At 44.2% G+C, this 21,832-nt stretch overlaps 1 protein-coding gene across 14 annotated transcripts in view; it reads right to left on the bottom strand.

Moving 5' to 3' along the window:
* Nucleotides 1-21,832, bottom strand: part of LOC117769856 (collagen alpha-1(XXIII) chain) — a 122,707-nt gene that overhangs the window by 13,810 nt on the left and 87,065 nt on the right. For 8 of the 14 annotated variants that reach the window (XM_034599024.1, XM_034599031.1, XM_034599025.1 and 5 more), the window contains 8 exons: nt 20,322-20,366; nt 16,940-16,947; nt 15,737-15,763; nt 9,833-9,859; nt 9,719-9,745; nt 7,263-7,289; nt 6,314-6,340; nt 445-519 (listed from right to left, as the gene is read on the bottom strand). In XM_034599024.1, the coding sequence (XP_034454915.1) occupies nt 445-519; nt 6,314-6,340; nt 7,263-7,289; nt 9,719-9,745; nt 9,833-9,859; nt 15,737-15,763; nt 16,940-16,947; nt 20,322-20,366 (263 nt within the window). Of the gene's footprint in view, nt 1-444; nt 520-864; nt 916-6,313; nt 6,341-7,262; nt 7,290-9,718; nt 9,746-9,832; nt 9,860-15,736; nt 15,764-16,939; nt 16,948-20,321; nt 20,367-21,832 lie in introns of all 14 variants that reach the window. The other 6 variants (XM_034599026.1, XM_034599034.1, XM_034599036.1 and 3 more) reach the window with 3 other exon arrangements.

The following is a 21,832-nucleotide window of genomic DNA, read 5'->3' as shown; positions in this document are numbered from 1 at the left end:
GGTTCGTTTTGTTGCAAGGAACATGGTACTGCAAGCACTTTCATGAAAATGCTGTTAAGCACTTACAGCAGACCAACACACGATTTCCTAACAGATAATTACATTGTAAGGTCCGGCCTCAACCAAACTGTCACGAACAAACGTCTTCCATTCTCCCTCTAATAAGAAGCACACTTTGAGTCTGTCTGAGACGTGTGTGGTTCATCATCCAAGATGTTTTCCTGCTCTACACCTTCTGTACAAACAGTTTGACCTTACCACATGTGTTCATACAGTTAGAAAAGCAGGCGCACACAGGAAAATTAAGAAACAAAGGTCAAATGTGGTTTGACTGAGAAAGGTGAAAGAGTGAGGAAGGTAGGGGATGCACGGCTGAGCAGAGCTTGAGCGAGAAAGCTTGATTAAAGTGTTAAAAAACGCACACATGCCTTAGTGGTGGTCTACCTTCAGGAAACGTCTCTGAAAGCTGCCGGACTGCTCTCCAGAGAGAAAGCCGTGGTCATAGCGGGGAAAGGCCATCTGAGGATGGAGCAGTAAAGACAAAGAGAAAGACAGAGTAGATGGAAAGAGCCCGGGCAGAAAGAAAGGGTGGAAATAAAAAGGGAAAAGGAGAAGGACATAAATGAATAAGAAAATCTGAAGTCCATTTTTAACTGAGAGAGTCCAGAGGGAAGGGAAACAACAACAACTTCTGTGGGAGAAAACAGAAGAGTGTTTAGCATCCCCAGAAGCTGTAAGCCAAAAGAAGAAGCGTGAGAAGAAACGTTTTGCTCCTCTGTCTGAAGGGATAGCAACAGTTCAGCAGCCTGACAGAGAGCGGTGGCTGCTGGGAGGATAAGGGGACGTTTGCTGGAAGGGACAAACCTTGACAGTGAGAATCTGATTACTGTGCAGACCTGCGTATGTGCCATAGTTAGGGGGGCCCTGAAAAGAGGAGTGACAAAGGGACATTTCAGCAACTTAGCAAACCAGAGCCGTTTTCAGTCACAACCTTTGGAGGAACTCCGGAGAAGTGGGTCTGGACTTTCTCCAGAGGTTTCCTTTCAGGCATGCACAACGCAGCAGGAGATTCTCCGCTCAGACGCATTCACAACTGCAACAAATCTGGATTCTGGTGCAGCAGGCGGAGGCAGGATGTATTGATGTAACGTATTAACTCCGCTGCAGAGATCACACTCATGACGTCTTCGTTGGTGTCTTCTACATGTAGGGCACCGCTTTTTCATCCTGAGATATATGCTTTCATTTTGTATTTTTCTGTTGCGTGTTAGAAATATCACGCTACACGCCCACTTGCTCGCAGTGAATCCTGCAGAGGATCTCCTGCTGTGCTCTCTCATATGTGCTCCTCCACCGACTTAAGGGGGCCAGATGGAAAAAGTCTGAAGGCTCTTACTCGGACATTTGCGTTCACACATACAGCCCCTACGGAGAGAGTCCGTAGGATCAGTGGAGTTCAGTGCATGCCTGAAGGCAGCTTAATATTGGAAAAAGGCATTTACAAATTCTGCAGAATAAATGTACAGAACAAAAACACATCATCTGCAAATAGTGAGACACAAGTTTATAAAAAACCTACAACGTGAGACCCCTTTGTATCCTGTGTGTGTGTGTTCATTCCTATGTCTTCCCGTCTTCCCTCCCTACCCTTTGCGACCGAATGGCTCGGCTCTTTCCAGCCGACTGGCAGCGGGTGTGATGTTAGTCTGTCAAGCTGAAAGGAGCAGAGCTTGTTTGCCACCAGAGAGCTCGGAGCGCTGTGCTGCCTCTCTGGTTGAGTTCCCTCCGAAAACACATGGAAGGATGGAGATGGAGAGACAGGATGGAGAGAAGATCTGAAGAGGAGGCATGGGTGTGTGGGTGTCGGGGGGGGGGTTCGACACAGTAGGGACAGAATGAAGAAGAGACGCTGGTTTCCGTTAACAGGCTGCGGTGAACGCTGGATAGCTGAGGGTTTTTCCGACGCCGCAAAGGCCTCCTCTTCCTCTCCTTGCCTATACACTCCTCTCTCCCTACTGTCACATTCACTCATTCGCACTATTTGCACCATGGAGACCACATACACATATGTTCCTTAAACATCGAAGGAGAATAGGCCGTTTCACTGTGGGCTTCCGCTTTACCTCATACTCATCAGACCTTAGGCTGATACTAAGACAAACAGCCATTCAACCTCGGAGCCCTGTCTAACCATGGTCTACTTGCAGCTGCTCTAGGGGAGGCAAAGGGAGACTTGGCTTGGGATGAAACTCCCATCATGACTTGTCTTTCAACACAGCTTCCAGGCAAACCTAAACACACAGTCTCCTCCGTATGGATTAGACAGTATGGAGGTTGGGGGAAAATTGTAATCAAAGTTGCTTGAGAGAAAGATACAACACTACACATGAGCTTTTGTCTCATGTTGTTGGTGGTTCCATAACATCTGATTGTGTTTTAATGCCCCTGTTGTCCAATCTGCTCTGGAACCATGACTCAGCCAGACAAAGGTCCTGGAAATGATGGATTGACAGGAAGTCACAGGTTGACAGAGATTCATGGCCACTTCCTGTTTTCACATGTATTCCGTAATGTTCTTGTGGAGTTCAGAGGTGACACAGCGTACGATGTTCAAGGCAAGGTGACGACTGCGCTTACGTAAAGGGACGACGCCTCCAAACTCCCTCTGCACCACTTTCCCTCTGCTCAACCTCAGTGGACCTTGAGCTGTTAATTTCATACTCGGGGACCAGCAGTTTTTCATTTGCTTAAAATATAATTTTGCCAGTCTACCCTGAACGTTATTCATGACAACAATAGTTTTAGGAGCTGCAAAGTTTGTTTTGAACCAAATCTGTGTCTCTAAGTGATACACTTAGTAGTTACACAGAGTTTTTCTTAACACTTGAACAAAGTTTGGGCTCCAGACCTCAAAGAGATCAAAGCTGCGGAGGCCTCGACCAAGTACAATATTTACCATTTGGAGGAACTATGTAATGCAGAAAGCCAAAAAGATTTAATTTCTCGAAATCTATAAGAATCGAGGCACAGAAATAATCTGGCTCAGGCCTTGATGGGAATCAGGAATTCCCTTTAAGGTTTCTGAACCGCACCATTAATATTGTTCTGCTGGGCAGCCCTGTCAGATTAACTCTCCATGTATGCTCCGCTGTAAAACAATAGCCCATCATTCCGATACATTTCCACACTCTGTTTGTGTCAGACTCTCAGAAGATCTATAACAACACATCTATTTCTAATTATTATACTAAATCTTGTCTTTTGATGGATACACGCTAAAGAATACGAGAAATAATAAAAACGAGCATTAAGTGGCTACAGAAGGAGTGTACGTCTGTAGTTTTAATAAATGTGGTACGTGTTAGTATTTTGAAAGTGTTTGACAGTCGGGGGTTTGAACATTAAAAGGAAAGCTAAATCAAAATTACAAGCCAACACTTACTTACTATTTGTGTATTACAAATTTGTCATTTTGTCAATTTAAAAATATGATTATGAGACAGATTATAAGCAGCTTTGCTAGGACAAAAAAGCAATCCACCCATCCATTAATCCATCCGCTATACTGCTGATCCTTTGAGGGCTGTTGAGGGGGCTGGTCTGGACCTGGGCCAGTCAACACATCTAGATGTGCAACATGCATATCGTTAAATGTAAGTCCAAGCCATGCAAAAAAAATAATCTATGGTGAATTTACAACTTTTTATGTAGAGATGCAATGATTAATTTCTAAATTGAACAAGTTAATTGATTTAATTGTATTCTAACTTGGCTGATTATTACAGGGTCTCTAAAATATAATTATGTAGAGAAAATTCACATATACTGTGAAAATAACATGACATAACTAAACATAACAAACCGACAAAAACATTCAGGATTTATGGGGTACGTGACTCCTTCAAAGACTTCGAGCCGTTCACCATGTAAAGAACAGGGGGGATTTTTTTTTCAAACCACAGTGAATGAAGCGGCAGATAATTACATAGATCTCATGGTGGCTGGAATGATATCACATAAAAAGACAACACGGAGAAAGAACATGGACCAGATGCAGAGCGAAGTTCTGCTGTGATGTTTAAAAGAAACACTGGTCGAGAGGAGCTGGCAGATATTGGCACAGCCTCAACCGCTGAGTTTTGTTGGTGAGGTTTAAGTATTTTCATCGTACTGAAACATCATCGTTTCTCCTCTCGGGCTTTGGAGACAGACCTCATCATAGGAGCCGGACTAAGCTGTTGGAGCTGTTGCTGGGGGAGGGTACACTGGATAAACCCCCCATACTTCTGATCAACTGTGATCAATGTTTTATCATTTTTATCTCCCTGCATATACACATTGTTCCACCAAGTGTCTTCCCGGGCTTTGTTTTACAATTTGTGGTCTGATTACGGTTATCTGATATGGTCTGTTACTTGGTCTCTGAATCTCCTGACCTTCTCCTTTCTCTGTGAAATTGGAATATGCTCCCTGTGCTTTTCTGGCTGTTCAAATTACAAAATCCGCCTTGATGAATGAAAGAACTCCTGTCTAATCAAGACATATATAAACTTGTTCATGTGTGTTTTCAGCGGGTTAATGACCATTGTAACTGTATCTTTACAGATCTTCGTAAAAAAAAATCAAAGAGACAGCTGCAGCTCGTCCTGAAGTCTGCGGCCGGAGTCCTCACTAACACCAGGAAAGTGGGGCACATTACATTGGGTCCTTAAACCACTACACTGGCTTCCTGTGTGTCAGAGACCAGACTTTAAAATCCTACAGTCTATAAAACGCGAAACGTTCTCGGGTCTAAATAGATCTCAGAATTACTTGTACGCTACAAAGCATCCAGACTCTGGGGGTCAGCTGGGACAGGTTTACTCAGTGTTCCCAGTTTTAAAACCAAGCAGCCTTTAGTTTATATGCTCAGCAACTGTAGAACAAGCAGCTTCCTGAAGAACTGAGGACTGTTACAACTTTCAGCTCATTCAAATCGGGCCTTCAAACACAAGCAGCTTACCAATTAAAGATGGGATCGCTGTCTAATGTTAAAGACACGTTTTCTTGTTTTAGTTTTTATTGTCTTTTAAAAACAGTGTTAATGTCTTCATATTTTTTATTTTAGTTTGCCCTGTTTTCATTGTCCTTAAAATTGTATTTTATTATCTTGTCAATGTTGCTTTTTGCCTCATTTCCATGGATTTACATGCCTCTGCAAAGCCCTTTGAATTACCTTGTGTTTGAATGGTGCTAAATATAAAAACGTGCCTTGCTTTACACTGATCTGTCGCAGATACATGTGAAAGTGGTGTAATTTCAATTGTGCTTTATTTATTCTACTGTATTGGTGTTTGCCAATCGTTTTAACTGTGTCTCAATTCAGGGGCCGCATCCTTCGAAGGCTGCATTTGAGGACAACTCGTGTCATAGCGGCACAACGAGACTGTCCCATGTCAAATGCCTCCTTCCCTCCTTTCCCGATCAACGAAGCATCCAAAAGGTGGATCCCTCTCGGGCCAACCTATCCCAGGATTCATTGCGTGCTAAAGATGACGCTGATGAGCTAGTTATTTGGGTGACTGAGCTACAGTAAGTACAGCCATTTAAATTAGCAAACAATGCAACGGTTATAAGCTGGTGACACAAATAGGAAATCCTTTGTGAACCAGACCGTCTCATTTCCGTCCGGCCTTCACGGTCTAATAAAATAATTATAAGGCTCACAAAGGAGGCGCCTGTCATGGGCACACTCATTTGCTTACTTGCCATGCTTTAGATGATGGGAGATCACAAACCAATAATCCTCCAACTACCTACAAGAAAGTGGTGTGTTTTTATAGTGTTAGTCATTAACGGCTTAATTGAGATTGGAACATGTGGAGGACCTGTTGTTTTGCATTTTATTCTGTCAATCAATCTAACTCATAATTCCAGAAATCCCTGTCTGTCTTCCTGTGTGTCTGTCTGTTTGGGGTCCTGTGGACTGAGTCCTGCAGCAGGAAACAAAGCTGCATCCAGCCCCTTCAAAACAGGCAGGTTTAGAACAGGCACTAGTGTTTTTTAAAGGAAACACACTAGTAGCTGCAGTATTATTTTTCATATTAAGAAAACAAAAAAAAAAGAGGAAGAGGATAAAACTGGAGAGAAAGCTGGAATCAAAGTTCATTTTCAAGTTGTCATGCTTTGCTGGGGGAACAACACAACATTAAAAGGAAACGTCTCTTCATCCACGTCGGCTGTAGAGAAAAAAACTACCTTCTAAAATGAACATGCAACAATCAAAACAATCTCATTTATCTTTCTCAGGCAAAGACAGAAAAACGAGACTTACCCGTGGCCCCATGTCTCCCTGGTCACCCTGGGAGAAAAACAGGAAAGTAACAATTGTCAGCAGTTATTAGCACTGTATATGCACGCAGGACCAGTCATGCAAGAGAAGACTGTAAATGTAGAAGTTACGTGTCAGATAGGCTTAAAAACTAATTCTTCTGTAGAGGAAGGAGCAATTTAAAAGGTCATCCGTGCCCATACCAGCTCAGGATGTTGACATTTTCTGTGTAAATCATTTGATAGGCCTCAATTGGAATCATCTGATGGGATGCGATCGGTTAAGTGAGAGTGGGAGCGCGCGTGCTGGGGACCGATGCTGCTCTGATGAGGATTTGGAGCTCGTGTTCTCATCGTGGCACCATAGCATGATTACACGAAGAGGGCCAATTTTCCAAAACCTCGGCATCGTCCGTCATTTGCAATCCCCGCTCATCAGCCGGAGTCCCGCTCTGACAGATACCATTCGCTGCGGTTGTGTTGTTGTTGTGGTCGCGCTTATCGGGACAAGTTTCGCTCGAGTGCAACAATGCACACTTACGCACGCAGACACATTAAGTTACTTATCAGTGTGTGCACTCAAGCTCCTGCAGCTCCTTCGATTCACTCACATCTTTTGGCTGGACGGAGGTTCACAGAGCGGGAAAACATCTGGCTATCATCGAGCCCCGCGGAAAGGCCCGTTAACCTGTTTAGTGCCTTGACGTGAGAATGTGCGGAGACATATGAGCTCCTACATAACTACATGTAATCTATGGCTGGTTTGACGGGGGGGGTGCGCGGTGAAAACGGTGAACGTGGGAGGGCGATGGCGAGAACACCTGTGAGGTTCTGCGTGTGTATTGTGCGTGCTTGTATTTGTGTCTGTCTGGATCCTTCTGTGAGAGCACACACCCACACCCACACACCCACACACCCACACCCACACCCACAACTGTCTTCCATGAACATACCTTATCTCCCTTGGGGCCGGCTAGTCCCTGTGGGAGGGGGGAGAAAATCAAACGCAGTTGGTCAAGATATATCAGTTATCACATGAGCAACATACACCACAGCGCAATACATCTTCAGCTGGCCTCGAGCGGGGGGGGGGCATTCAAACGGTGAGGAAAGGCAGTAATACCACTCAATGCAGCCGTGCCATAGACTGCTCAATCAGAAGTCACTTTGGTCTGAGCATGTTTCACAATAAGAGCACATGGCTGGAGCTGAAACTACTTATTCAGATTTCACTTTTAGAGATAAAAACAATTTTTTCTGAGAGTTCAAACTGAAAGGGCCAAATGTTCCTTTGTTTGTCCTCCAGTTTCTCTCTGAGGAGAACTCTGAAGAGTGGAATGCTGGAAACACTAACTAAAAACATGGGGTCTCAAAACGTCTGATAACGTCTTCTGGACACCAGGCCCGCAGATGAGCTTCCTCCTGCCAGTCTGGCTGAGCTGTGCCCTCGTCCGTCTCTGTGTCAGCCCGTCTCAGCCCGTCCACTGCTGACAAGTGGAGAAATGACGCCAAATGTGGGGGCACCACAAACCGCAGTCTGACTACGGGCCTCTGAGACTGAGAGGCAGAGAGAGAAGATGATGTGAAAACCTGCCACTATGTCCTCAGCCACAGATCCTTTAAAAGTGACAAGTGGTCAGATCTCACGTCTTACAGCCCATAGTCTCCCTTTATATTAAACTTCTTCACGTCTCTATTCTCTAAACGGTTTGTTTTTTCACCGCAGTTCACACACTCGTCCCCTTTCCCTGATTTTAATCAGTTCCTGCCTCTACATATGACCCTGAATCTGCCTTGAAGCCTCTAATTCGTTCCCCCTTTCCTCTCGTCTCTGCTCTTCTGTGTGAAGCAGACGTTTCTCTGCAGCGGAGATCTAACACTACCAGGAGAACAATGCTGAAGAGCAGTGGAGAGGATGGGCAGTTTGATAATGTGACTGGTCACTTTATATATTGGTGTAATGCAGAAATGAGTGAAAAGCCGGAGGAACTCATATAATACATACAGTTATGTTTATTGTATATAAATCAGAGTCTGAAATAAGAGGATTTTTCAAGCCATAAAGCTGCTCAAAGTAGAGAAGGAAACTAAATGTTCTGGTATTTTTATTTAACCTCTGCCAGGGACGTTATGTTTCCGCCCCTGTTTGTTTGTTCGGGTTGTTTGTGTCTTTTTCAGTTCCATGGAAGAGAGGGATAAGGGCGAGGAAAAAAATATTTCATTTTGGCCCAGATCCAGACAAAGGGGCGGATCCAGGAATTTTTGATTGGTATTTCTAAAATATGGAATTAATATCATAATTATATAATAAAGTTCGGAACATGTTGCAGTAGGTATAATGTAATTTGAAAATTCCAATCGCTACAAAATGATAGACTGTTCACCCTGAAAGTTAATTATTGACCATGGAAAAACAAAAGAAAGCTGAATAATCTCCATGACTTTTCTAGCTATTTTAATCCATTAAAGAAGGTCAAGATGCTCATGAAGTTTTGTTTTTGTTCTTTTTTATTTTAATCAAAAACATGTATAACCTAGTGCTTCTCTTATTTTCTTAGTTTATTGTTAACTTGTGTTTAAACTTAAGTTTCTCTTCAGTGTTGCTTCGAACCGTTTCATTCTCGTCTTCTCACTCTCTGTCATCTACCAACAAATCAGTCTGACTGTTTTTTCCACTTTTCCTCTTGTTATCGTCTCCCTCGCCGTGAGCACTCGACTGTCGTCCTCAGGTCTGTAACACGCCTGCTGTGGTTTTTACTGTGGACACTTGGTGATGGGGAGAATCCTCTTAAAGGAGCGACCCAGCTTGAGTTCTCCTTTAGCAGGAAACAGCAGCCTAATGGTGTTTGGAGAGGAGCTATTCAAACAGCTCTCATTATGCTGTGAGACGTTTACATTTCAGCAGATGACGAGTCGCCCGCTCATCGGGCTGGAGGAGGGGGTGAAGGTTACTTTAATGACTTTTTAAAGAGCCTCTGCTGAGGGTTATAAACTCTTTTCTCACTGGTGTGTAACCCATTCGCTCTACTCTCTGCTCTCCACCCTACACCTGGGTGTGTCTGGGCGGGGTTTCGGGAGGAAACTTGATGGATGGGACTCCGAGGTGAAGAGCGAAAGGGAATTTCAGCCCTCGACTCAGCTGAACCGTGACTCCCCCGTGGCCTTGAGCCCTGGAATGAGTTAAGAGGTGGAACAAGAAACAAGATGGCTTCCACGGACGCTTCACTCACTTGAGATGTTCCCGTCGGAGCAGTAAAAATAATTGACAAGATATAGCAAACTTTCACCTGTCTTAAAGGCCAAATACGCCCCCTCAATTCACAGTAAGACAATCTCTGAGCAGGATTTGCTCCAGCGTTGCTAGAAAACCCAAAACAAGACAGCGGGTGTGTGAGGTGTGACACGGTACCTGGCTTCCTTTAGGACCCGGTAAACCCTGAGGGGAGGAAAAAAACAGAATTAAAAATGAATTCAAGTAAAGCACGTTTTTCAGACGCGTGCAAGGGAATATGGGAATACTCACTGGTTTTCCATCCATGCCAAGTGGACCCTGTCGAAAGGCGGAGAAAGTGAAATTATAAAAAAGAGCAACGCACAAAGTTTTATGAGTAATATCAACACAGAATTATTAAAGGGAGAGCTTTAGTTTTTGCATATTATTGCCAAGAAATAGATGAGGAGACTAACTCTCATCTGACTCGCAGCAAGAAAGTCACCGTGTTTCCAACAACTGACGTCTACGGTCGTGAATAAATAAATGATTAAACACTGAAACTTGACTGGTTTTAATAATTTCCTTCCAAAATGTCACAAAGCAGCTGTTATTTATTAGTAATTCATGATGTCTTGAGTCTGGATTCTGTTTCTCTCGGGGGACAATGTTAAACGATCGTAGGTCAAGTAGATTTTGAAAAACAAATCTATGAAGAGGAGGCAGTAAAAAAGTCTGTTAAGAGAGAAGAAGCAGCTGAGACGATTAAAGTTGAAGATGAAAAGTAGAAAAAGGGAAGAAAGTCCGTCCTGCCTCATTAAACTGTTATAATACTCAGACGTTTCCAGGTGGGTGTCTTTGTAATTATTTGGAGATTTAGTGTGTGGCATATCTGTCTTTCTTGATGAGCTGTGGGCAGATTTGCTCCAGCTGTATTAATCTGACACACGATCTTTGTGGTGGTGACATTATCCAACCAGCAGTTAATTATCTCCCTTATCCGACCTCGCCCGAGTGCTGAAAACAGCAGTTTAAGTTGTCCGCTGTGTTTACCTCAATGAAAACAGCCGCGTGGTCATTGAACTTCCTGTGCAGAGCGATGCTCAGTTCAAAGGCCCAGAACTTTAGATGTTGACTTCAACGTTAAGGAGCCGTTCAAAATAAAACCTTCCAAAAACACTTCATTGTGATGTATGTGGTAGAGGCCGATGTTGACTTCCTCCTTAACGGCCGTGCTCCACGTTAAGCTAACAGTTTTCACAGGGTCCCCTGAGTTGTGGGCCCTTCACAGTCCTGGTGGCTCCTCGGACTGGAAACCATCGCTCTCGGGCGTCATCTCTGGTCTTGCTTAGCTTACACAACGTGGGCTCTTCTCTTCATCTACCAGCTTTACCAGGCCCATGGGTAATATCTGGCCCAAAGTCCTGTTGTGAAAACCTACCACGGTGTCATCGCTGCCCTCCTTGATGGATGGACGGTAGGCGCATGAGGATGAAAGGAAGAAGAGGAAGAGGGGAGGGAGTGATATGTGGCGCTGCTTTCATTAAGTGCTCATGTGATCTTTACTGCGGCTCTTCAGTCCCATAACGGGCCGGCATGGCTATAAACTCTCATCACAAATGTAAGTGGCCAGTCTCTATAAACGAGTTTTGTAAAAAGAAATACAGAGAAAAGCCTCGGAGGCTCCTGATGTCTTCTTGATTCAGGGCCCCTTGTGAAACCAGCAGTAGGTGGCAGAGACTGGAGTGGAACAAATGACTGGGACCAATCGGACGGCAATAATTTCACCACGACTGTCTGAGGTTGAGAGAAGTGTAAAGAGTAACGGCGTAATGCTCTGTCTTTCTTTCACTGGATGCTGGACATAGACGAGACAGGCCGCCCTTCATCGCTCTATTAAAACACAGCAGGCTGTGTCGATCCTGTCATGCATGCAAGGGTTTGAATAAGCCTGCGGACGTCCCTGTGAGTTTTCTCTGCCATGTCACTGGATGTATGCAATGGTAAACTCTGCGGTGTGTGTGTGTGTGTGTGTGTGTGTATGTGTGTGTATGTGTGATATCTCTGCATCTGGGAGTGTTTATCAGAGCTCGGCTCCTTCAAGACTCGTCGGGATGAGTAGGCGAGGTGTACATGGTGAGGTCATCGGCTGCTGCAGAGTCTGAAGTGGAGTAAAAAAGACTGATTTATGGCTGCTAACAAGCCACGCAGTTGCCTGTGATCTGAAGGTACCACTGCTGTGTGTGTGTGTGTGTGTGTGTGTGTGTGTGTGTGTGTGTGTGTGTGTGTGTGTGTGTGTGTGTGTGTATCTTACTTTGAGAAGATGTGTATGTGTGTGTCTGTCAGTGAGAGCAGGTTTATTCTCACCAATAAAACCATAAATCACGTATTTGGCAGCTGACAGTTTGCATGAAGCAGTATATGGTAAATAACTTCTATGACCTGACTTACCTACTGCTATCCAATAGGGAATAAAATAGGCTATATACTTGGAGCAATACATCAACAATATGGCCGTCCACAAAGCAGAGATCCCAGGAGAACGTTTGATGGAACCCCAGGGCCAAATGGGTCAGTAGGGTTTATATGAATAAAGGTTTATATAAATAAAATATGGATTTTATGTGTGGGCTTTTATAGTCTGTGCTTTTCTGTCTGTATAGCTAAATTTCTAAACTGAACCTTTTCTGTTCCTCAAACCAACAGCACAGGAGAAAACAGGAATGACCGAGAAAATCTCCTCATCTCGTACCAGAAATGGATCGAGCAGGAGAAAACCATTTGGGGGAGATTTATGTTAAGAAAAAGTGAGTAAATAGCCCTGAGATAACCATGAAAACCACCAAGTGAATGTGAGGGAAAACAAAATAATGTATTTTTTATGTGTGTGTGGTTTATGTGTGTATTTACTCTTCACTGCCATCTTGTCCCTCAGCAGATAAAAACAACAACAAAAAGACTTGAATCAGCAGTCCCATGGCTTTTAAGCACATTTTCTGGAAAATAGCTTGGCCTGCAGGAGGGCATACGTCTGTGTTTATGTATGTGCCTGCTGACACTTGCACATGTGTGTGTGTGCGTGTGTGTGTGTGTTAATCTCAATGAAAAAAGGGCGAGGGTCTTAATTGTACTCCCTATGGTGCTAACAGGTAATTATCCTGTTGGGTGTATTTGTTGAGGATGCAAAGTGTCTGCACATCAGTACAGACGTCTCAGCTAGACGCACACCTGGTAATGTGTCTCACACATTAGGCTGAATTAGCGTAATTAGGGCGATGTCAAAATAGAGGACTCTTTCCGCTTTCTATTTTCTTGCATCCTCTAAAATCATCGTTTCCTCTCTTGCACTGATCCATCAACGCTCATTTGAAATATGTTTCAGTTTCCTCCTCCTCTCTATTTATTTTCATGTTGCCACAGGGACCAAACTCTTCTCCATGTCAGGACTACAGGAGCACAACTTGTGATACATAAGACTTTCTGTTCGGAAAAAAAAAAAATGGCTGCATCCAGAACCAAAGAGCAGAATAAAGCATACCAGACTTTGGGACAGAAAATTACTGACATGTTGTTGGGTGACTGTCTGGCTTTAATCTGCACTCAGCAGCCTGGAAGGCTGAACAATGGAGGGCTTGGCCTGTTTCTGCTGAGCGAGGTCCGCTGTCTGTCACAGACTGGCACTCTCGTGTAAACAGACCAGTGGCTGGGCAAGCCGGTGATCACACAAACGAATGAGGACCAACTGGTGTGTGTGGGAGTGTGTTTACCCCTCGGCACTGCTCTGTCAGTGTGTCTGACTCTGATTGTTTGACAGCGGGAAGGCTCTTTTCTGAAACTGAAACCCCTCGCCTGTGATTTATGAGAGGAAGAAGTGACAGGGTTACACAAGGAGAGAAAACACACATCAACACACACACACACACATACACCATTCATTAGCACTTTTTAGCATATTACTGATGTTTCTGTGGTTGCTGCATCTATTACTCTGATGAACTTAGTGTCTGCAATACATGTGTGCCACACACACGCACGCGCTCGCACGCACGCACAAAATCATTCTTGTACTTCTATCTTAGTGAGGACACTCATTACAATACTGCATTCCCTCGCCTTGACTATAAACATCATAACTAAATGCCAAACACTAATCATGACCCAATTCTAATCCCAAAAGCAAATCTTAACCTTCAACCATGAAAAATTGTGGAGCGGCCAAAATGTTTGGTTTGTGCTCAGAAATTGTGTTTTATCTCATTAGGACCAGGCTTTGGTCCCCATGAGGTCTACTGGTCCTGAATAGATCAGTGTTTATGCTGGAAAAGGCCCTACAGAGGTTACCTAGCGCACACACACCCACATGCACGCACACACACACACGGCTTATATGACAATTGCTATTTGTTGAGCTGTGTGTTAATGAGTTACAGAATCCAGTTACAGAATTAAAACTTGAGCCTGTTGAGGGTTAAAGGTCTGACATCTATTTAAATCACAGACACATAATAAGGGTGAGAGAGGGCAGGAAATCTTGCTGTTTGTTTAAAGAAAGAAATGTTGTTGGCACGAGTCAGTGGCACAACACGGCCTTTACCGCAGGGCTCTCCGGAAACTGACTCGACTCGTTTGTGTTGACGTGCACATGCCCAGTTCTCCATGTGAGAGATGTTATTGGTGCAAAAACCTATCACACACAATCCACAGTCCTGGCCTTTGTTACGGAGATGCACATGCACCATGGATGGTTGGAAGGAGTTCACACACATTTGCGCATGTGGACACAGAAACACAAGCGCTGCTGAGAACGATCCTTCTCTTCAGCTTCAATGCTGCTACACTTGATCACCTTGTTTGCTGCTAAATGAACCATTGTGCCTGTCTGTGTGAATTGACACTGTGATTAATCTGCTGTTGTTTCTCTGTAACTTCATACATGCAGCTCTCCGAGTCGACGTACCCATACGTACGCATTATAACAGGACGCTGCCTGCCACACTGAACACTTACACAAACCAGAGCTGCTCCAGTTGCAATATTGTCTCTGCTCTGCACTTCTCGAGCTCTAAAGACTGATTTCATTGGAACTGGACGAGGAAGGATTATCTAGATTAGGTTGTTCGAAGACGTAGAATTATATAACTTTACTAAACAGATGTTTCTAGCAGTTTAACGCAACAGCATTAAAATGGGCCAAGAATTAATGCAGTGACAAAAAAACTGGCAAACAAACACAAATATAGAGACACTTATGTGTGTGTGTGTGAGTGTGTGTGCGCTCGCTCCACCTGTGTGTAATTAGCAGCAGGCATTTCCCGTCAGGAGGGCTGTGCAGTGCCAGGCAGACTGGGAATCTGACTGGGAATGAGAGCCCCATGGGGATTCCACTTCCCCCCCGAAAAAGTCACAACGAGACAACGCACGTATGGACACAACACCGGCCGACTATATCAGGCTGCCGTGGCAACCAGACAGCAGGATCGCGGTGAGGCTAGACAGAGGGTCTCGCAGACCCTGCACACGCTAATGCTGCATGCGGTGTGTGCGCCACTATTCGTTTGTGACACGTCCAGCTGTTTGAACTCTTGAAGTGGATGAGGTTGTATCAGGTGATGAGAAAGCAAAAAATTTGCAGCAGAGCCATGAGTCAGAAATCGAACTGGCCACTAGAGGCCGCTGTATCTCTGGATAACACGGCTGCTACTGGAAGTCAGTGATCTGCTTTGCACTCAGTGGTTGAATGTGCATATTTACCTCAAACTATGATTTGTGTGTTGTGGACGTATGTTCCACATGTTCATGGTTTAAACCTTTGTGGTTTATGCTCGCTGATTATATCTTGACAGGGTTGCACCTGAATGTTTATTGCTTTTCATGTTTTCTAGTTTTTAAGTGCACCATATGTTTCATTTCACCGTTTTCTGCCTCGCGTCAGTGCGTTGTCATATTTCAAACTACCGACGGGAAATATAAACCTTTAATCTCATATTACCACTCTGGAGAATCTATATGTCAGTAACAAGAGTTGAAGAGGCAAGATAACAGGCAGTGATTAGAGTAAAGGTAATTTCTTTTAGAAGAGTAGAGAAGAAGCAAACGCAGACAAAGGCCTGATGAAGCTGTCGGAATAAACAAGAGGAAAAAAAACAACTAAAGTGAGAATAGGACCATGATTGGGTGAAGTGAAGAGTGACAGGATAAATAACAAATCAAATTTACCGGGTATCCATCCCGTCCAGCCTTGCCCTGGTGAGGTTAGAGATTAAAGCAGGAAGCATTGGCACAAGGTTAGAACAGAAACCAACAGATGCACACAAACGCTGCATTTACAACAGGTCGCCAGGTCATCCTGTGACCTCACACACTTTATTCTAATAGGAAACGAAAAGGATGTTACAGTATCATGGTTTCCCTTTTACCAAAGCTGTAATTTTAAAGTTAAATATTATTTTGAACCATTATTAATTAAAAAAATGAGCATTATCTGAATGTTGTGCTTCCAAATTTCATTTTACATTGTTCTTGGATTGTTTCTGACAGCTTCTATAGCCACAACACATTGTGCTGCTAGGCTGTTATTTTGTGGAGCAGCAGGTGACTTATTACCATTACCACACGTTGCCATCTATACTTTATGGGCTGCAGGATTTTTCAGGAAAAATAAATTATACATAATTTCATGCATATTTAGTGTAAAACTGCTGCACTGACACTTTCTTGCACTAAAACAATTCCCTGGATCTTAAAAAATGTCAGCTGGACATGCTGTTCCTTTTCCGATGTTTCCGGAAAAGCGTTCCGGTGTGTTTCATTTGCGCCTCAGTGTATCTGATCTGAGCCATGTGTGGCCAAATATTTCTAAGAATCAAACATACAATCAGATATCACTCTTCCCAGGCAGGTCACAACAATTCACATTTACATAAATTAATGTAAACTTACAAACCTAAAAGGCCACAACTGCTTCCACAAAATGTCTGTATTTGTATGTGTGTCAGCAGAAGTTATAGTCCCACAGAGGAGAATAACTTGCTGCTAATACTTTACCTCCCTGACCATCACCGTGAAACACACACAAACACACACACTTCCCCTAGGTGGTCCATTTATTGCCGTGCTCTCTGGATGCACATGTGTGTGTGAGTCTGTGACATTTGGTGTGTCTGTGTTTTACTGCTGTGGGAGAAAAGATCACTTTTGGCTTGAACAGTAGTTTGTCGATCTGTCCAGCGCACCGCAGGGGATGATATACAGTGTGTGTGCGTGTGTGTGTGTGTGTGTGTGTGTGTGTGTGTGTGTGTGCACGTGCACGTGAGCTTGTGTGCATGCTTCATGTCGAAGGTAAAGTGACAGTAACTGTTCTGTGTCCACTAATGGCCGGTTAATGGTGATACTACCTGGATGAGATGAATTTGTACTTACTGGAGCTCCTGCAACAGAGAAGAAGAGAAACATTAGAGAATAAATTCTGTGCATTTCTACTGACACATGATACAAAGCATTTCCCAGTTCTGGTAACCTCTGGTTTGTACAGCAATCAATTCCTCGGAACAGTGGTATGCAATAAAAAAAAAAGCCCTGCACATGCAATGCGGTTTGTTAGATGATGACCGTAATTAACCACCTAAATATGGTACAGAACAAGCTCATTAGAGCCGCTGCCAGTGGAGTTCGTGGTGAACATGTTATGATAAACAGACTTCTGGATAACGGGGTCATGTTCTGCATTAGGATGTAAAGTCACGTCAAGACTTTGTCTCCTATGAGAAGGTATGGGTGTATCAGATGGAGGGCAGACAGGGAGGGAGAAGGTCGGGTGTGCTGGCAAACCGTGTGCCCCCCTTTTCTCCGAGGTAGTCTTTCAAATCTGATTGAAATCCTCTGATGTTGAGCCTCAGCAGAAAAAAGTACATTCTGCTTCTCATTCTTTCCCTAACCAAAAACAACAGCAATGATCAAAGGCTCCTCTCGTTCTCAGTGGTCGTGGTTTTAATGGAATATTCTTATTAAAAAAAACAAAAACAAAAAAAACATCCTCTTAAATATGCAGCGCTGAGGGCACTGATAAACCACCCAAACCTCTACAAAGTGAAGATTTTATTTGGCAATAAAATATCTTTTATGAGTAATTGGGTTATATCCCTCCAATCATGATGCTGATGTGACAATTACATATATGGCACGGTGCAGAGTGACGCCACCGCCACCGCCGCCGCCGCTCTGGTACAGCAGAGCTCATCAGCATGGTCGCAGCATCTACATAAACTAAGCGAGATTGGAAACAGACTCCCTTTAGGGGGAATGTGGGATATCTGTGGAGGTTTGTTATGATTCAAACACACAGAAAATCTTCCGAGCCTAAAAGTTCACCGTTTAATCCGAGGGAGAGGGCATTTTCGGGACAAGAGGGACGAAAAAAAACATGACGGTGCTCTGTGAGAAGAGGTGTGAGCAGAGGTGCTGGGGGGGGGGGGTTTATGAGGCATGAAGACCCAGTCAATCAAGGTTTGCTGCGTCTAGACACTGAGACAAGAACCTCCTGGGCGAGACTGCAGGCAAACAAACGCAAACCGGCAGTGAGAGCAGCTACGAGCGTTGAACTTGAGACAGGTGTGTATGTGTAGACAGAGGGAGAGATAGAAGTAAACAGAAAGAGGGGAGGAAAACAAGTAAAAGAGCAAACAGAAAAAAAATACTGAGACAAGGCGACGTTCAGAGCCGATTTTAAGACGCTTAAATTCTTTGTCTGCCCCCTTTCCTGTTGTTCTGTTTCTGTTACTCATCTACACTCTTGTTGTTTTTTCCTGAAAGACAGAGAGAACGGGGAAAAATCTCTTCTGGTCTAGTAAAAAAACGTTGTCCCAGAGTCGTCAGCTGGCGAGAGGATGCGCGGCCGTCATCTCCCCCCCCCCCCCCCCCCCCCCCCCCGTGCCATACCCAGGCTGCAAACACAAAACTAAACCACAAAGTAGAGAACCTAAACAGAACCACATCACTCCAGAGCCTCCTGAGTGTCTGATCTCCGCTGAAACCTAAACAAGCAGCTTCCCATTTTATGAGAGTTCCCCCTGCTAAACACCACCAGCAGGAAAAACACTGCTGTGTAGTTGCGCAATGATCACCTGATGGAGGGACTTAATCTTTGTTGTGCAAGAGGTAGAGGATGTGGGCATTTACAGGAATAGTTCGTCCAGACTCAATTCTTTTCTTATCGTCAGCGAATACTAAATAAAAAACTAAATTATCCAGCAGCGTTGTCCAAAAACTTTTAAAAACAGCAGCGAGCCGCAACGTTGCAATGAGGCAATCCCACAAACGCTGTCACTCGGCTGTAAATAGTCCCTGACGAACCCGACGCTGACCCCAGGTTGAGCAACGTTTGCTAAAAACGACAATTCCCACTCGGTTTAATTACTGAGTCCTTCTGACAATAGAACTATATATTTGTGACCTGTGTTTAGAGATTCACATGTTCCACAGGAACCAACAGGCCTGGGAGTGAGCGCTGCAAACAATCCGGGAAGTCAGAGAAAGTTTCAAGTGGCTAAAGGACTGTTGGTTTTCTTTTCATATAATTTGTCGACAATAAATCTGCTTCGGACAAACGATTAACTCGGGACATTTTCCGGGAATTTTCCTTCCAGCCCCCTATAGTGAAATGTCTCATTTGTTTATACAGCAGGAAAATTGCTGTGTGAATGTATTAATGACGTTTTTGACAAACAACGTAAAACAGAAGAAAACAAAAAGAACACATATATCTCAGGAAAAGGAGGAAAAAGAGGAGCTGTGCACGTAGAAGACACAGACGAGGATGTCAACAAGATTCGAGAGATTTTGACGATAGCGGACAACACTGGTGTCCAGAGCCGATATTCCAGAGTACATGTCTGAAAATGGATTAGGACTAATATTAAATAACAAACTGTATTCAGAAAATGAATGGGATTTTTACGTGTGGAACCACGCTGGTCAGCTCTGTTATCGGGGCGGCCCAGATGATTCTGTGTGGGCAGTTTGTTAAAGAATGGCTCTGTGACCCCCTCACACGACCAGATAGTCTGAGCTGAACCAACCAAGGTTCCAGACCAGACTCATCCTCTGATTCTTTGGGGCCCGAATCAGGATTTAATCAATTTAATTCCAACAGTGTGAGCCCAGCTTTACTTTTCACAGGAGCAGACTGCATCTAATTAAAGCTCCACAACAATGAATCACAGCCAGACTGGAAAGTTCATCCTCTGACACATATCCTGCAGAACAACGACACTCGTGAAGGTCTGGAGACCACACGATGAAAAGAAACTTGACGTGACTCACAGTTGAAGAACATTCACTCTTTCTGTCATGACAAGCTTTTGTGTTACAAGAATTATGTCCCTGCTCTGTTTTGGTTCCTTGATGAGTGTGTTGCGGTCTGGACGGAAAGACACAGCAACGCAACAGCGGCGATTAGTGATGTTGGCGAGGGAGAATATCATTAGGCTCGAACTATCGCAGCTGCTACTGCTCAGCGAGAACGACCGACATCTGGGCAAAGTTAGTGCAACCACATGGCCGGAGTGAGCGCTGTGTTGCCGCAAATGAGGAGGGACAGGGAGAAGGGCCAACTGCAGCCCATCATCTGCCAGCCCGACTCTCTCACGGTTCAGTGCTTTTACCAGCCCTCGATCCAACCCAGTCCAAAAGAGGGAGCGCGTGAGGGAGAGAGAGAGAGAGAGAGAGATGAAGAGAGAGTGTGTCTTCCAGGAAAAAGAGAGAAAGGAGAAATAAACAAACAAAGCAGGTGGTGGTCGTCACTTACCAGTTTCCCCTCGTCTTCCCATTCTTCCACGCTTTCCTGGAGGCCCTGAGAAAACACACAGACAAAGCAATAAATCGCACAAATCAGCACTGCAGGGATGAGCGGAGAACCACTGGAAAAAGCCGGTGGTCGTGTGTTGCCTGGCAGCACGTCTGTGTGAGCTGGCACAGGACTGACATATCTATCCATGAGTGACGTGAGCACGGATTCAGAAGCTGGAGAAACAAAAATAAGAATATAAGATCCTGTCACCGTCTAAATGTACTGTATGATTTGATTTCAGACAGAACACGCTGGGCCTTGAGTCATGTCGTCTCCATTCAGCCTCCAGAGTTGAAGCTGTTCACCTTTCCGGTGAAAAGCTGTTGATGGAGAAGTTTCGTAGAGTTGTGAAAAACAACAGGAGCGCTGTGCATGAACCAGGGGATGACTGCGGCCTGCAGTGAGAGGGCCGATCCAAACACTCAGACATAATACTGCTAAAAGACCATGAGTCATTTCTATAAAGCCATTGGTTTACATTAGTGTCTCCCTCATTTAACGGAAGTACTGTTTAACAAGATGGTGCAACTGACTACACAAAAATACAGATTAACAAGACCAACATCAGCAATTTCAGCTTGGCTGGGGGGAAAAATGCAGATAGCTACTGTCTCTGTCTGTAGTATATAAGATAATGTGGCATTCGATTGGCTACTTCACCTTATCCCCAATTATGGGTGTAAGAAATTCCGGTTCTCCGATATTCCTTCATATCTGTCGTACTTAACATAGGTCTGGAATTTTATCCATTATGGTTTTAAAAAAGTCTTGAATTTTAATTTGACAATTGCTGAAACCCTGTGAAGGATTTTTGTTTTATCTGCAAACAGCATGAAGCTACTAACATTTAGCTTTCAGGCTGCAGTTGTGATTTGCACCAGCCAAACTTGAGAAAACCTGCTTTTGTCAAATCAAAGACCCATTGTTTCGACAACTAATGAGTGGTTGGAATATACCAATATATCTCCCGCCACGACAGTGAAAACTGCATATTTTCCCATGTGTGGAAACTAAGCCTGACAGCTACAGCAGCGCTAACTAAACCTTCAGCTCCTCCATGGCCTCCAACACCTTACTCTTTCTTTCCATGTGCCCATCCTCCCACACGCCGTCCCGCTCCTGTAGCCAAATGGGAACCATACCGGGCACTGTTCTGATTCTAAGTGGTTGTGGCTGCAGACATGTTTTCCCTATTGTCATTATTGGAGTTATTGTAGGGGCCTAATCACTTCCTGACTGTGCCAGCCTTTTCAAAGAGAGCTCAAATCGAGCTGCTCCACCTCCTGCTCACAGCTACCTCTCCCACTTTCATCCAGCTCTGCCCTTCTTCGTGCAACAGCAATAACCCATTAATGCCTCTGGAATTGGAGGATAAAAGAAAAAGTATAAAAAGACGTTAATTGTTGCCATTGCTTTCGTTGAAGCTTGGCTGTATTTTTGCACGGTGTCACTGAACCAGAATTTCACCT

This window comes from Hippoglossus hippoglossus, chromosome 10, assembly GCF_009819705.1.
Source record: "Hippoglossus hippoglossus isolate fHipHip1 chromosome 10, fHipHip1.pri, whole genome shotgun sequence".
Classification (NCBI taxonomy): Eukaryota; Metazoa; Chordata; class Actinopteri; order Pleuronectiformes; family Pleuronectidae; genus Hippoglossus; species Hippoglossus hippoglossus.
The sequence above is the reverse complement of the archived record's forward strand: the minus strand, read 5'-3'. Positions and strand labels throughout refer to the sequence as shown.